The sequence below is a fragment of the Lonchura striata genome, chromosome 13 (genome assembly GCF_046129695.1).
Source record: "Lonchura striata isolate bLonStr1 chromosome 13, bLonStr1.mat, whole genome shotgun sequence".
NCBI lineage: Eukaryota > Metazoa > Chordata > Aves > Passeriformes > Estrildidae > Lonchura > Lonchura striata.
This window is the reverse complement of record NC_134615.1, coordinates 5,039,566-5,053,949: the sequence shown is the minus strand read 5'-3', so window position 1 is coordinate 5,053,949 and position 14,384 is coordinate 5,039,566. Positions and strand designations below refer to the sequence as shown.

The window sequence follows — 14,384 nt, the reverse complement described above, 5'->3', positions numbered from 1 at the left end:
CTTCCTCTTGCTAGCTCAAAAGTCAGCAAGACTCTTAGCACGAACTTGAGAGCCAGACTTCTCAGCTCCTCTCTGAAGCACTCACAGTTCTGCCTCACTCTTTTTATACAGTCATTTAGCACCTCCAACTAGATGGAAAAATAAATTCATATACACTTCCCACAAACTCATCCCACAGGAGCCACGATGCTCCAGTGATGAAGCTGCCTCTCCCACTGGAAAGATTTCTAAGACCAACTCTGCTGCAGAACCATAGAGGTGCAAGGAAAAAGTGAACATGAAGTCTACATTAGAGCCAAAAAATGCTATGCTGTGACATGTAGAAAAGCAGTATAGAAAGCAGCCAAAGGTCAGGGAGAATGAGAAACAAGATAATCAAAGCAGGCCAAGGAAGGCAGTTCTGGTCCTCTGCCCACACAGGTGAGATCCCATCTGCAGAGCTGCCCCAGCCCTGGAGCCCTGGGGAGGACCTGAGGCTTCTGGAGAGAGTCCAAAGGAGGCACCAGGATGATCAGAGGAATGGAGCAGCTCTGCTGGGAGGAAAAGCTGGGAGAGCTGGGATTGTTCTGCCTGGAAAAGAGAAGCTTCAGACTGACCTAATTGTGACCTTCCAGTACCTGAAGGAGCTGACAGGAAAGGTGGAGAGAGACTATTTACAAGGGATTGACAGGACAAGGAGAAATGGGTTCAAACTGACAGAGGGAGTGTTATGGGATACTGGGAAGAAATTCCTCCCTGGGAGGGTGGGCAGGCCCTGGTCCAGGTGCCCAGAGCAGCTGTGGCTGCCCCTGGATCCCTGGCAGTGCCCAAGGCCAGGCTGGATGGGGCTCTGAGCAGCCTGGGATAGTGGAGGTGTCCTTGCCCATGGTGGGAAGTTGAAACTCAACGATCTTTAAGGTTTTATCCAACCCAGGCCATTCAATTATTCTGTCATCCTCAATGTACCTTTCCACATTCTCTCTACTGTCTTCCATTTTTTTTTCCCAGTTTAGTAGGGCTCAATGAAAGATAATTATGCACAACATGGTAGTTACTGTAGAAAGTACTAGTGCAGAGTTCCTGAGCAGATACAGGGCTCAGTACCCACTTTTATCCAACTTGAATGCAAAACAGGCTAAAGCTAGCACTGATCACCATTGCCACAGGGTATCTTCCATGACATGTTCACCTGGCATAATGAAAATCAGAGGTTTCATTCAGTTATCATTATTTCAAGTACATCTGATATTTCCCAGGGATGAGGAGTACTTCTGCCAGCAAATGACTCTCAAGAAGCCAGAGTAAGTTAACTGGTTACAACTTTTAGGTTTGGCTTTGTCATTTGTAATGCTGCTATGGGCTGCCAGTTTTAGAATTCTGATTAATCACTGCAGAGACTATGTGCAAAAAAACCCACAGCAAGCTATAAATTAATGAGAAGGATTACCCAAGTGGAAGATATGATCCCAGATATTATTGAATCATGCCTATTTACCTATGAAAAATAAACCCCAACCCTTTTATAAACAGATGTGAACAGAAGAATTGACCTGATCCTTACAGGCCTCAGGAAGGGGCTTGGGGTGTGCAAAATTGTTTTGATTCCCTGACAACACAACTTGGCAAAAACTCACAGAGAATAATCGGACCTAAAAGATCAGCCCTAAAAAGGCTCAATATCCTCCCCCTATAGTTTTATAACTCCAGCCAAGCAAATACAAGTGTTAGAATTGTCATAAGTTAACTTCCAGAATAACAGGAATTATCTTTTTCTCTTACAGCAAAAAGCAACTCCAAACTCCTGGAACAAGCATCTAGGCAAAAATCTGGCATCTCAGAGTTCACGGCCATCAGAAAGAAAACATAAGAGTCCTGTACTGATATTAATTTACATTAATATGATCCTACTTTTTCTCGTTTTCAGCCACAAAGAACACCTCAAAGAAGAGACTTCTCTAGTGGGTCACTTACAATTCATCCCAATTTCCAATGAAAAAGCTTGAGTTCTTTTGAGTTAAACATTAAGCTGTTTACTTTCTACTGATGCTTCCCATGAAACCTCTCTCTGCCATGTTTTTCTGCCCCATCTAGATCACCTACTTGGTTTCTTACTCTCAAGAGGACTGGGAAATGCTAAAGATAGCCTAAAAATATGAAGCTATATTTTAAGAAGATTTGAATTCTTATATACTGCCTTATTTTAACAGCTATGGTTTTATTTAAGCACCAAATATTGGAGATTCATCCGTCAATGATAACAAGTGACAACTTTATTTTAAACAAAATGCTACTCAGGTAGCAATGGAAAAAAGAGATGAGGGAGCAGCAGCAAAACTTTCACTGTAAAAATCCAGTGTGAAACATTAAGTCATAGAATAAATTAATACCTTACAGTAGCTGTACTTTATTTCTCTAACACACATTTATCAAACACAAAAACCACCAGCAAAAGTGTAAGGGAGTATAGTATTAAAAACTAGCAATCACAAATCCCAGTCAGTTATCCACCTTGGTGAAAACATCCAAGTGTAGAATAAACTTTTCCATTTGGTTTAACTAAATTCACATGGTACATAATGGCATGTTTAGAAACCAGGAAGTTTTATCAAATCACAGCCAAATCACACCAGTTCAGATTTTGCCAGACCACATTATTAGGACTGGCTCCACTTTGATGTGATCCTCAAATTGGAATATAACACTGACTCCTCTGTTTATCCGTCAGAAAGATGAACAGCTATGACAGTTCTGCATATCTATAAATACACCAAAAAATTATTTTAAAGCTTTTACATGTTTGGACAAAATTCAAATCACAATTTCTTTGCAGCAGTTTATCAACCATGTTGTATTTCCACTTTAAACCAAATAAAAACTTGGTCTCATTGTCTAAAAACATTTTAAACCTCTTGTTCATTACATTGCACAAGAATTCATAACACAAATCTTAAGAGATCTGTACAAATTTGACATTACTGTAAGAATTCCATTAAGCAGCACTTCTTTGTATGCTCAAGGACTCTGGAGCAATAGCCTTGTAATACTAACATGATAAAAAGTGTTCTAGTTTTCAGAACTGTATTCAGAAGAGAGGTAAAATGAGATGGATCTAAATCACAAATGCCAAAGAAAAACTGTGAACAGAATTTATAACAGCTGATAGCTATTCCTGAAAGAAAAACATCTAAGCCACTTGCTAATATATTTGCAGCCTAATTGCTGATATACACTTTTATATATGTGCTTTCTTTTGCAACTAAACATTCATCCAAACTTCAATATATTTAACATTTATTCCTAAAGGTTGCTTCGTATTTTCTACGACAGATTTTCAGTTTTTAGTTTTTAGAGTGGACCAGCTTTAAATGAAATTCAGCTCTTCCTAAAGCAGCCCAATTTAGCTTTTCTTTAACATTTCAGTTGGAGTTCCTAGTTCAAGGTTAGTTATCTTACTGCACAGTCTAGAATGTAGAATATTCATGTAGGAAAAAAAATTTCCAAATGGTATGTTCAGTGTGAATATTAAACAAATTATACACCTATAATGTTGAGACTTCAATTGTTTCAGAGAATCCCTTAAGTCCTCACATCTGGCCTTGTTTGTGTTTTGCAGCTATTCTGGAAGAAGGGTGCTTTACTTCACAAAAATAAAGCCAATAGGTGCAGCCTACCATAAACACCAATGTGATGTAACTGCTCTTCTGCAAAATTAAGTATTAATTTAATATCAAATGCCACAGACAACAAAGCAGTATTCTGGATGGCTGACTACACATGCTGTCATTGAATGTGTATTAGGGCAAATAATGGGAATTACCTACATTTCTAATCACTATATCTGGCTTTAGCAAGAAAAAACGAAACAAAAAACCCCCAGCCAACCACCAAAACTCAACAGCATTAATGTATTTTTTTAAAAAAGGAGCTGTAGGAATCGCAAAATAACCAGTCAACAACCATTTAGAGGAACTCCTACTATGTCAGGGAAGAAGACAGTAAGTACTGACAGAAAGCAACAGGCCATGCTGAAGACTCTCCTACAATTAAAATACAGATCCACAAGTCTTATTGTCTTTAGGAGCCACAGCTTGTGGTAGGTACCAGAAAGTGATGTTTTCACAAGCAATAATTAAAAGTAAGGATTAACATAGTTGGAAAAATAATAGAATAGAGTAATAACAAAGACTTCTACACAATAATGTTCAGGGTACAGTACTCTCCTCATAGGTTCTACAAGTTTTAGTGCCTAAAGTACATGAAAAGTTGTCCAAGCTTGTATCACAAAATCAGGAGAAGATGATTTGTGCTGCAGTGAGGCAGAAGGGCTAAAACTAGTGAACTTCACATTAAAGCTTTCTGCTTCTTCCATTCAACCCTGACTTTCATATTCAGAGTAAATGATATAAAACACCACTTTATGGCAAAATCCCTTTGTCTTGAGCAAATTAAATGCATACATTATCATGCAGGTAGCACCTGTACGTGGCACTGCAGCACACACAAATGGCATTAAATACATTACATTTTTCTTCACTTAAATGAGGGAAAGCACATGCATGAGGAGACAATTGGACAAGCATAATCTTCAGAGCTTGAAGTTCTACACAGTCAACAACTCATTTCTCAGTCCTTGCTAGAATGAGCTTAGAGTATAAATTTCAGAGAGACTGCAAACAGAGTAACAACCTTGGCAAAATTTAAAGCAGAAAAACAGAAATACATCACGATATGCAGAGCTGAAAGAGGAGAAGGGATGCAAAAGCAATGTTTTAATGCTGTCAGAGATTCACCAATAAACTCCCTTCTCATTGCAATATCATCAAGTTAACAAATGGTAAAGCATTAACCAAACAAGAGGGTGTCAAGAACTGCTAGGAAGAACAACACAGCACACTTTAAAAGACACCAACAGATGTTCCTGATTTTGTCCAAAAAAGTGCCATCACCTTTATATCCAAAAGGAATTTCACTATCTCAAACAAGAAGATTAAAATCTATCAAGCTAGATTTAAAATAAAACAGTACTAATGGGCTTGCTGGTATCACAGACAGCCTCCAACAATGTTTTGACTACCTTAATGGTACTCCCTTTCCACAGTTCTCAAGATTACTGCTACACTCTTTGAGAGACAAAACTACCTGCACACAGGTAAACTAAGACTCCCTGCTCTGTTTGATACAGTCTGCAGAAAGATGGATTCTGAGAAAATAATGGACTTTGAAAGAAATCAAGATGATGACAACTCAAGCTGATCCTGGAAGCAAGCAGGATTGTAAGTGAATGCCATCTGTCTGAGAGGCAGAACAGCAGAGTTCACAAGCATGAAGCTGGACTCAAGGTGCTGGGTATGTGATACTGGACTTCCCAGTGCTATACTCATCATGCAGAATCAGAGTAACTGGAGCAGCAATACAGGCCACTGGACTTAAGAAATCAGAAATCAAGTATTGAGAAGACTTTCACAGCAAATCCTAGTAAAAGCCAAACACTGACCTCCCTACTTCATCTACTTCAAGTATACGGTGTCACTGCTCCTGCTTAGCTATTCCCACCACAGGCATTTCCAAAAGATGAACAGGTCTTTAGACTTTCTATAAATTCTACCTCAAGCAGCAGTGTCTCAATTAGACATTTAAGAGATACTATCAAGAGCTACCCAATAAAAATACAGAAAACTTTCAATTGGTAACCTTTGCTTTATTCCTCTCTGCAAATAAAATTCTTCCTTGGAGTCAAGGGCTCTATACAGAAAGAACTGTGACTAAGGAAATGTTTACACACTAAAATCCCCAAAAGATTTCTTGTAGCATTAAACTGATGGCATATACTCATTAGAAAGCTCTCTTCTCAAAAAAAAAAAAAAAAAAAAAAAAAAAGCATAAGAATTATAGTGGTTAAGGTATTAAGTGCAATTTCTAGGTCACTATATATAGTAAGTGTTTCACTCAAACACTAGTCTCAATTCATGCTGCTCAACAAAGGAAGTTATATACCAAATCTGCCAATAGCAGATGCTCTGCTTGTACTTTGGAAAAACATCAAGATGGGGGAGGGGAGGGGGAAACAAGCAATATTTAATATCTCGCACATAAAAGCACTATAGCAAGCTCTGGAATGTGAGTAGCATGTCTCACATCTCCCATATTAAACAGTAACAGAACGAGACAAAGCAGCAGTGATTTTTACAGCAGCATTAGATGACCTGAACAGCTTTGAAGGAAAGGGATGGTAACATTCCCATTTCACAACTTGTAAGGAAAGCCAAACCACAAAGAAATTAAATGAACTTGACACAACAACTCAATGGGCACAAAGAAAAGACAGAACCTACCTTTTCACACAGTGCTGTATCCACGACATCATATTGCCCCTGCCAGACAAAGAAGCATCTGGTGTTCCCCAGGACAGTTGTGACCACCTGCTCTGACTGCCAGAGCTCCAGCAAGGGGTACACAGCAGTAAACACATTCTGCCTGCTTTACACTCACATTTAACTTTTAAGAAGCATTAATATTAATTATAACTTCCCTAGCATATTTTAGCAGACCAGTTGGGTTTGTTTTTCCTTTTTTTGTTTCTCAAGAGATACCACACTCTTTCAGAGAGTCCTTCCTGAGCATACAGACAGGTCACAGGGAATAAAAATCTTAAGGAAAACAGTTAATATCAAGAGCTAAGAATGTGGAATTTCAGAAGGGCAAGAACACATGAACTAGTGTAGGTATTTCACTTGAGGTTTTTTTCACTGAAGCACCTTCCCAAATGCAGGGCAACAAGAAACAGAACTCTGCCCTCAAGCTGGGCAGTGGCACAACAGGAAGCAGTGTGGAGGTGCAGAGCCTTGCTGGAGCACTGCTGGCAAACCCCCATGGACACTTTTTGTTGCAGCTCACCTTCCTACCAGCAGCAGCCAAGTCCTTGTAGAAAATACATATGGCACGCCTGATAATAAAAAGAAAAACTTGGCTTCTCTGATATTTCAAAATGTTATCGGGAGTTTATATCACTGAACTCAGTACTGCTGGTAGCACATTACATGAAGTATAAAATAAGAAATGCCTGGTAGGGGTTATCAACATTCCCTGCCACACCACTGAAATGAGACGTGCTATCTCAATCTGTGGTTTGAAGCCACATCCGGATATTAAAAAACTCTGGTGCAGCATCATCCAACAGATTTGTTTAGTGCTGTTTTTTTTCTCAAAAGGCCTGAATCAAAAAGAGGAGAAGAAAAAGAAACACTTTAATGCTTACAAAATCACCAACTGGAGAATGCACTTAAAGGTGCATGCTGGTAGAGATGGCTGATCAATGGACAGATACAAACTGCTCTTATGGTTTCAAGTCTTCTCAACAAGAAACTTAAGCTGTTTAAGAAAGCCAAGAGAAATCAAAGATTTATAAAAATAAGTACTGAAATAAAAGTCGTAAAAATAATGCACATTCATCCCAGACCAAGCAAGGTTGTGGACAATGAGAACACTAGGACAATTGAACATTTGAGAAGTCTGAGTTTTTGAGCAGTGCTTTTAGAGAAAACAATTGTCAGTGAAGTGGCAAGAGCAATCCAGACATGAATAATTCTGAAAATGCAATTTTTGTCCACAAAGAAGTTGGGCAGCTGGCACATGGTCATCTCATGAGGTTTAACAAGACCAAGTGCTACAGCTGCATCTGTGTTGGGGCAGCCCTTAGGATCAATCCAGGCTGGGAATGAACAGGTCAAGAGCAGCCCTGGGAGAGCCCTGGGGGAGCCGTGGGGCAGCTGCCCGGCCCCGAGAGCTGCACCCAAACCTGCCCTGGGCTGGGCCAGGGGGCACCTGGGAGGGGATCCTGCCCCTCTGCCCTGGGGGAGACCCCCCTGCAGAGCTGCCCCAGCCTGGCCAGCACAGGAGGGACCTGGAGCTGCTGCAGAGAGCCCAGAGGAGGCTCCAGGAGGAGCAGAGGGATGGGAAAACTGGGATTTTTCAGCCTGGAAAAGAGAAGTTTCAGGGTGACCTCACTGCAGTCCTCCAGTGCCTGAAGGAGCCAAAAAGAAACAGGAAGAAAGTCTATTTTTAAGAGCCTGGAGTGACAGGACAAGGGGGAATAGCTTCAAACTAAAACAGAGCAGGTTTAGATCATATATTAGAAATAAATTTTTCATGTGAAGGTGCTGAGTTCCTGGCACAGGATGCCCAGAGAAGCTGTGGCTGTCTCACCCCTGCAAGTGCTCAAGGCCAGGTTGGACGGGGCTTGGAGCAACCTGGGATAGTGGAAGGTGTCCCTGCCCATGGTGGGAGGCTGGAACTTGATGATCTTTAAAGTCTCTTCCAACCCAGGCCATTCTATGATTCTATTAAATACAATAATAAATGAAGGGAGGACAAGGAATGGAAATCACTGTACCAGGGAGAGAATGGAATCATGGAAAATAAGCACCCTGGGAGATTGCAGAAGTAAGTCTTGTCAATCAAAAGCAACCAGCTTTATCGTGCAGTTTTGAAAGGATCAGATGAAGGGCAAAGCAACAGATGTACTACATGAATAATAATAAAATATTTGACAAAAAACTCTCTCAAGACTGCTACTCTCCAAAATTAACTCAAATTGGCTTGGACAGAAACACTACAATGTAACCTGAAACTCAATGACTAGTCATCATAAGAAAACAGAAAAGCCTAAAGCAGAAAATAAAAACAAATAAATAGATAAAAAGATGAGCATTCCCTGGGCTGGGAAACCCTCCAACTGCCACACTGAAAAGTGCTGTGTCAATTTAGACCAATGTTCCCAGAAGTTAAAGCAATAAACAGAAATGGACTGCAAGTCTTGATTAGTGAGATACTGCAAAGATTGAAATTAGTTCTGACACTACTCAGAAACAGAAGCAGAACTGAGTATGTTTGAGATCCACAGAGAACATTTCCAGATGGTAATAAATTTCGCAGATAAGTTGCAATGCCAATTGGTACAAAACAGTAATAAGATGACCTAAAGTGATTTAACCTGGGGTGTTTTTAAAACAGCAAAATAAAGATTCAGTGGGTACTGGGAAGTGAAAACTGCAGTAAAAGATCAAATTGAGAGACACAGAAAAAGAGAAGCATAAAGAGAGCATATTAGAAAAACATTACAATAAAAAATAGTAGTAGATAGCAGATCAGTTCTGAGGGTAAAACAAAAAAACACACAGCTCTGGAGCAAGCTATGAGAAGAGGACCTGTATGCTGCACATTAATAAAACTCCTGTAGAAGATGTCCTTCATTCCTGCAAAATGTACATTAAAGGTGTAATTGAGGGAATCTGGAGTTCATTCCCTATAACCTACACGCACACTTCACTCCCTTCCCAAGGAGCTGTCCCCACTGTCAGCTTCCCTTCTACACACCTTGCCCTCTGCTTGCCAAAACAAGAGTAATTCATGCACCAGAATCCATCACCACCATACAGTCAAACATACCATGCTGTACACAATTTAATACTAACAATTATTCAAAATACAAATGCCACAAAATCTCACCAATCTCCATTTAGAAGAAGAGATCAAGAAACCAATTTCTTAGCTTCTAATTTTCATGGTCCTAAAAAGACTGTAAGAAAAAACAGGTAAAAGCCCACACAGATTGAGAGGCTTTCTTGTACTGATCTGATCCTTTCAAAAGTGATATCCCTTCTTTTCTTGTATCTGATCCTTTCAAAAGTGTTAAGGGGGAAAAAAGCAAGCAAACAGAAAACCCCCAACAATATACTTCTGTAGTTTTTTCAAATGGCAGTAAAACTACTTAGTTTTGCTGATGTCAGTCAAGTGTAATCACCAAAACCAAAGGTTGATTTTGGTTATAATCTACTTGAAATTTACGACAATGTTTTAAAGAGCTTCCTTATTAGGTCACTGAGAAATAACTAACATTTGCAAAGCTTTTCACTGTGCTTTATTACAGCTCCAAGCACTAATCCAAGGCTCAACTTTGAACACACAGATAGCTTTCAATCTTATTAACAGAAAAACATTACTTATAGTGAGTGAATTTAGAGTAAGTGCAATTAAGTGAGTGCAACTAAAGTCAGATTAAAGCTGCAATGCTTACCAGTCATACAGCAGAGCTTCAGAGAAAACACAGGAAATTGCATCATTAATTGAGCACTACAGCACCATTTTATTTTTCTGAACCAGTAATACGTTTAATATGTTTCTAAAGTTAGAGCATGAAAGGGTTAAATACTTTTTGTCTCATATTAAAAACACTCTATGTGGCAAGGCTATTAAGTCATTCTGGCATGCTCTCCACATAAAGCAGCTGCTGTACAGTATGTTTTACTTTATAAAATATCTTTAATCAGCACACTGACTAGTTCTGTCATTTATAATTAAGGAGGTAAATGGCAGGTGCAGCATTAATTAGCAAAACTGAAGTCTTTGTGAAGGCATGCAGTCGTACCAACTCAATGCTTTCTAGGAACAGAAATTATGGCTAACAGCTTTGTTGCACCAGAAACTTGATTCGGTAAGACTGTGCCAAGAAAGAGGGACATTTACAAAACATTTACACTTCTGAAGCCTTTACTATCCTATATTACCAGAATAATTTCTAAAACTCTTCCTTCTAAATTTAAAAACAGAAAACTATTCAGAAGCAGAAAAGCCACCCGCTAAGCTCAGTTATTCTCAGAGTCTGTGTTTCCACCTTACAAATGACAGAGGGACAAGGGCAGAGGTACAGGTCAAGAAACAGGCAAAGTGGTTCTCTTACTTGAAAAGGTTTTTCCAGCCAACAGCTAAGAAACTGGCTGGCCTAACATCTGGAGAAATGCCCACAGCCATAATTTAAAAACAGAGCAGTGCTGTTGTGATCACTTCCATGAACATAGGACCACCAGCTCCGCAATTACCTTCATAACAATTCTGCGATTGCCACCTTAAAAGACTTTGGTTTTTTTTAGAAAAGGTCCATAGTCTGTGACCTAAACTAAATCTATCCTTCCTTTTAAAACTGCAGAGGTTATTTTGGCTTGAAGGACTTCTGGAAGGTAGCCTTACAACTATTTTTACACATCTGCAGAGCACACACATTCAGCATGATGTCCTACCAGATCTGTAACACCTCCAAAGCAGCAGTCACCCTCAACACCCTTACTGACAGTGCTGCCTTGTGGGTGCCCCCAGCCCAGAGTGGGGCATCCCCCTCCACGCCCATCTGCTCTGCAGAGTTCCCAGGCACCACCTCAGCATGCAGCACCACTCATCAAAACCAGTGCACTGGTGGGGCTGGAAGAATCACAGTGTTCATGTCTCGTTTGTAAATGTACAGTGTGCTGATCTCCAAGCAAACCCTCTCAGGTACTGCACTGGCTTTGGCCACACTGAGACTGCAGTCTGAATGGAGCCAAGAAGCCCCATTTTTGTATTGATTCAAGGCAAAAAGATTAACCCTTCTGAATGACAAATTAGCCACACTATGCTTCAAAAGCAACTCAAATATGTGTTCTTCAGTGAAGGCACAACACTACATCAAATTATACATTTAGTAATACAGCAGTGGTAAAATTGTAGTTAAGAGACTTTTGCATTAATTTTAAGAGAATCTATGTATTTCTGCCCAAATTCACATCTGTCTTAAATAGAAAGCAGTATAAACACCAGGCAAAGCAACTCCACCCTGTGCTACGAACTAGCAGACCAGCTGCAGAGCTCTATATGATACCAACCCCTCAAATATCACACAAAGCATTACAGTGATTTGTGCTTCACTGATGTTAAGTGACTGTTTCTCCAGTGGGCAGATAGTGCCTTCCACAGGCCCAGAAATAAGCACTTCCAAGGCAAACTCCAGTAATAAACTGCAGTGGATGGAAGGCATGTTTACTTGTGTTTTTCTTTCAGTGCTAATTTTGAGTTAAAATTGAACCTTCTGGGAAGGAACACAATCCCCAGCTGTGAGCAGTACCCACTGCCAACCAACTTATGAAGCAGAACCGCTACTGACTCACAAATGAGTTATTCACCCATCCTCCTTCTGACAAGCAGAAAAAGTACATGACCATGGCTGACAGAAGAGAAAACAAGATTCAAACAGAGGGATTCAGGAAGGGTAAGGAGAAGAATTTAGAAAACAACAAAGACCATTTATTTTACTCTGCAAGAAGACACAAACAATGACAATAAAACACTTTTAACTAGACTTAATTAATTCTGTAAATGGACAGATAACAAGTGCTGCACAAACAAATCAAAAAGCCACTAGTTATAAGCACCACGATATTTTGTTTGAGAGTGCAAAATGAGATGCTGGTATTTCAATAATATTTTTAAGCTTTCTTAGATTAGGCACAATTACTGTGGGTATGAAACAGCTGTTTTGACCTAGAAGAAGAGAAACTAAGGATAGGAAAAAACTTTGTCTGTAAGAGGGAACAGACTTCAGAGAGTACACATGGGGGGATTACAGAACCTGCCCTCCCAGACAGGTGTGGCTCACAGCTAAAATATTTCAGACAGAAGTAGGCAGATTTTTATGCCATCACAATTTCAGTCCCCAGACAGGTCTAAGACAGTGAAGATCATATAAACTCTCTGAGAAGACAGCAGCCATGCCCTGCCATATGGTCTGACACAGTTCAGCACATGGGATCAGTTACAACTGTTTTCCTTTTCCCAAAAATAGCATTAAAATATAAGTGATAGCTTCAATTAGAAGTGAAGCAGCTTGTCAAAAGATTAAATTAGAAGCAATCCAATGTTCTGAGACAATGTAGATGATACAAAAATTTACAAAAATTGGTAGAAGGTATAAATACAATTAAGGCTGAGAAAATAAATGAACACATAAATAAATCAATTCCTCCACTACTATGGCATTGTGCAGTATTTACTACCAAGGTGGATGGAGAGATGTTTATGGCACACTCATAGAATAGCATTAAATTCACATTTTCCTGTCTGTGAGCTCGTTTTAAAAAAGCCTATCAGAGGCTAAACTACCTTATGCCATTCAGAAAGCTTCATTAGCTAAGGCTGCTGCAAACTGGCAAAGCAGCTTGAAAAAGCCTGCTTTATTGTTTAACTTGCTTGGGCTTAACACAGGATACTGACTTTTCCTTATGGCTCACCTTCCTCTCAGAAACACCTTGAGATTCAGGGGTTCCAGTTCTAAGGGTACTGTGTTCCAGATGGTGGTGGATCATTTCATATCACATGACCAATATCAACTCATGTTTTGTATCTCTGTTTGCAAATATCATTCCCAGGGTGTGATTTGGTGGAATCTGATTAAATGACACAAGAGTGGAGCTCTACAGGCAGTTACATTATATAAAGTACTTGGATACACCAGAATGCAGTTAACAGATAGGTCTTACTTTCCCATCCAAACAGCATAGCTTTCAGGGAGTTGTGGAACAAAAAGTATAGATCTTCCAGTATCAACATCTACTGCTCCAAAGCAGCCAGCTTCAGTTACTCCAAAAGTCCAGTGAAAGTAAGATTCCTAGGTTAAAACAAAATACATTCTTAGAAGCAAGACCTCACTTCTACCAGCTCTAAAAATACACTATAGTACATATTAATTCCTATTTCCACATATCTAGAAGAGGTCTCTTGCTTTTGGAGTGGGAGAAGTAGTTTAGGTCTAAACCTTTTCAGACTGGTTAGTTTTAGGCTAGAATAATGCAAATCCCTTTGCTGGCAACTGGAAAGGATCAGAGATTAATAAACCACCATAAAGAGATTCACTCAGCATAATAAACAGACACTACACATTAAAATACATTCTTCCAATCTAGAATTAGGGAATGTATTATCAGGGAGAAACAATCACCTCACAAGACACAAAACAAAAGCAGAGTGCAGCTTCATTGGGTTGTAGAATGCTGAAGTGAAACCCCAACCTTTCCCAGAGAAGAGGAACCTGAACTAGGAACAGCCCTTAGCCAAAAGTTATTTTTAGAACAAGCAAGCAAACAACAAAACACCTAACAATACAGGATTTAATTTTGATAAGGACAGACATGTGATCTAGTACCCTGAAAGGTGCATCTCCTCTAAAACTAGACTAATAACTACATTAGGACATGTGCTATCTAAATTAGAATTTACTGCATTTGTTTCTTCATAACATACAACAACTCAATTAAATTCACAAAACAAAGTGCTGCAGAAACCATGCAGGGTATGGGATATGCATAATTTGAGTTCTTTTACACCAACATCCCCAGAAAGTGTTACAGCCTATTTGTGACAGAAGAATACATGAGTATTTAAGGAAGAGTCTAATTTAAGAAGATAAATGTTGTAAATTCCAAGCTATAGGCTGCTGTTTTATAAAACCATGAAATATATTTTTCTATTAATTAATTCATCTTAGGTCTGCTGTAACATGTTTTATTACACAAAGAAGGTTGTTTTTTGGGTCACAGACAAGACTG

The 14,384-nt window shown here is 39.4% G+C and overlaps 1 protein-coding gene across 2 annotated transcripts in view; it reads right to left on the bottom strand.

Annotated features, from left to right (window-relative positions):
• The window catches only part of PEPD (peptidase D), a 147,285-nt gene that overhangs the window by 126,332 nt on the left and 6,569 nt on the right, over positions 1-14,384 (bottom strand). The window contains exon 3 of one of the 2 annotated variants that reach the window (XM_021536683.2): positions 13,320-13,447. The exons of the other annotated variant lie outside the window; for it this stretch is intronic. Coding sequence (XP_021392358.1) covers positions 13,320-13,447 — 128 coding nt within the window. The remainder of the gene's footprint in view (positions 1-13,319; positions 13,448-14,384) is intronic. 2 annotated transcript variants of the gene reach the window in all.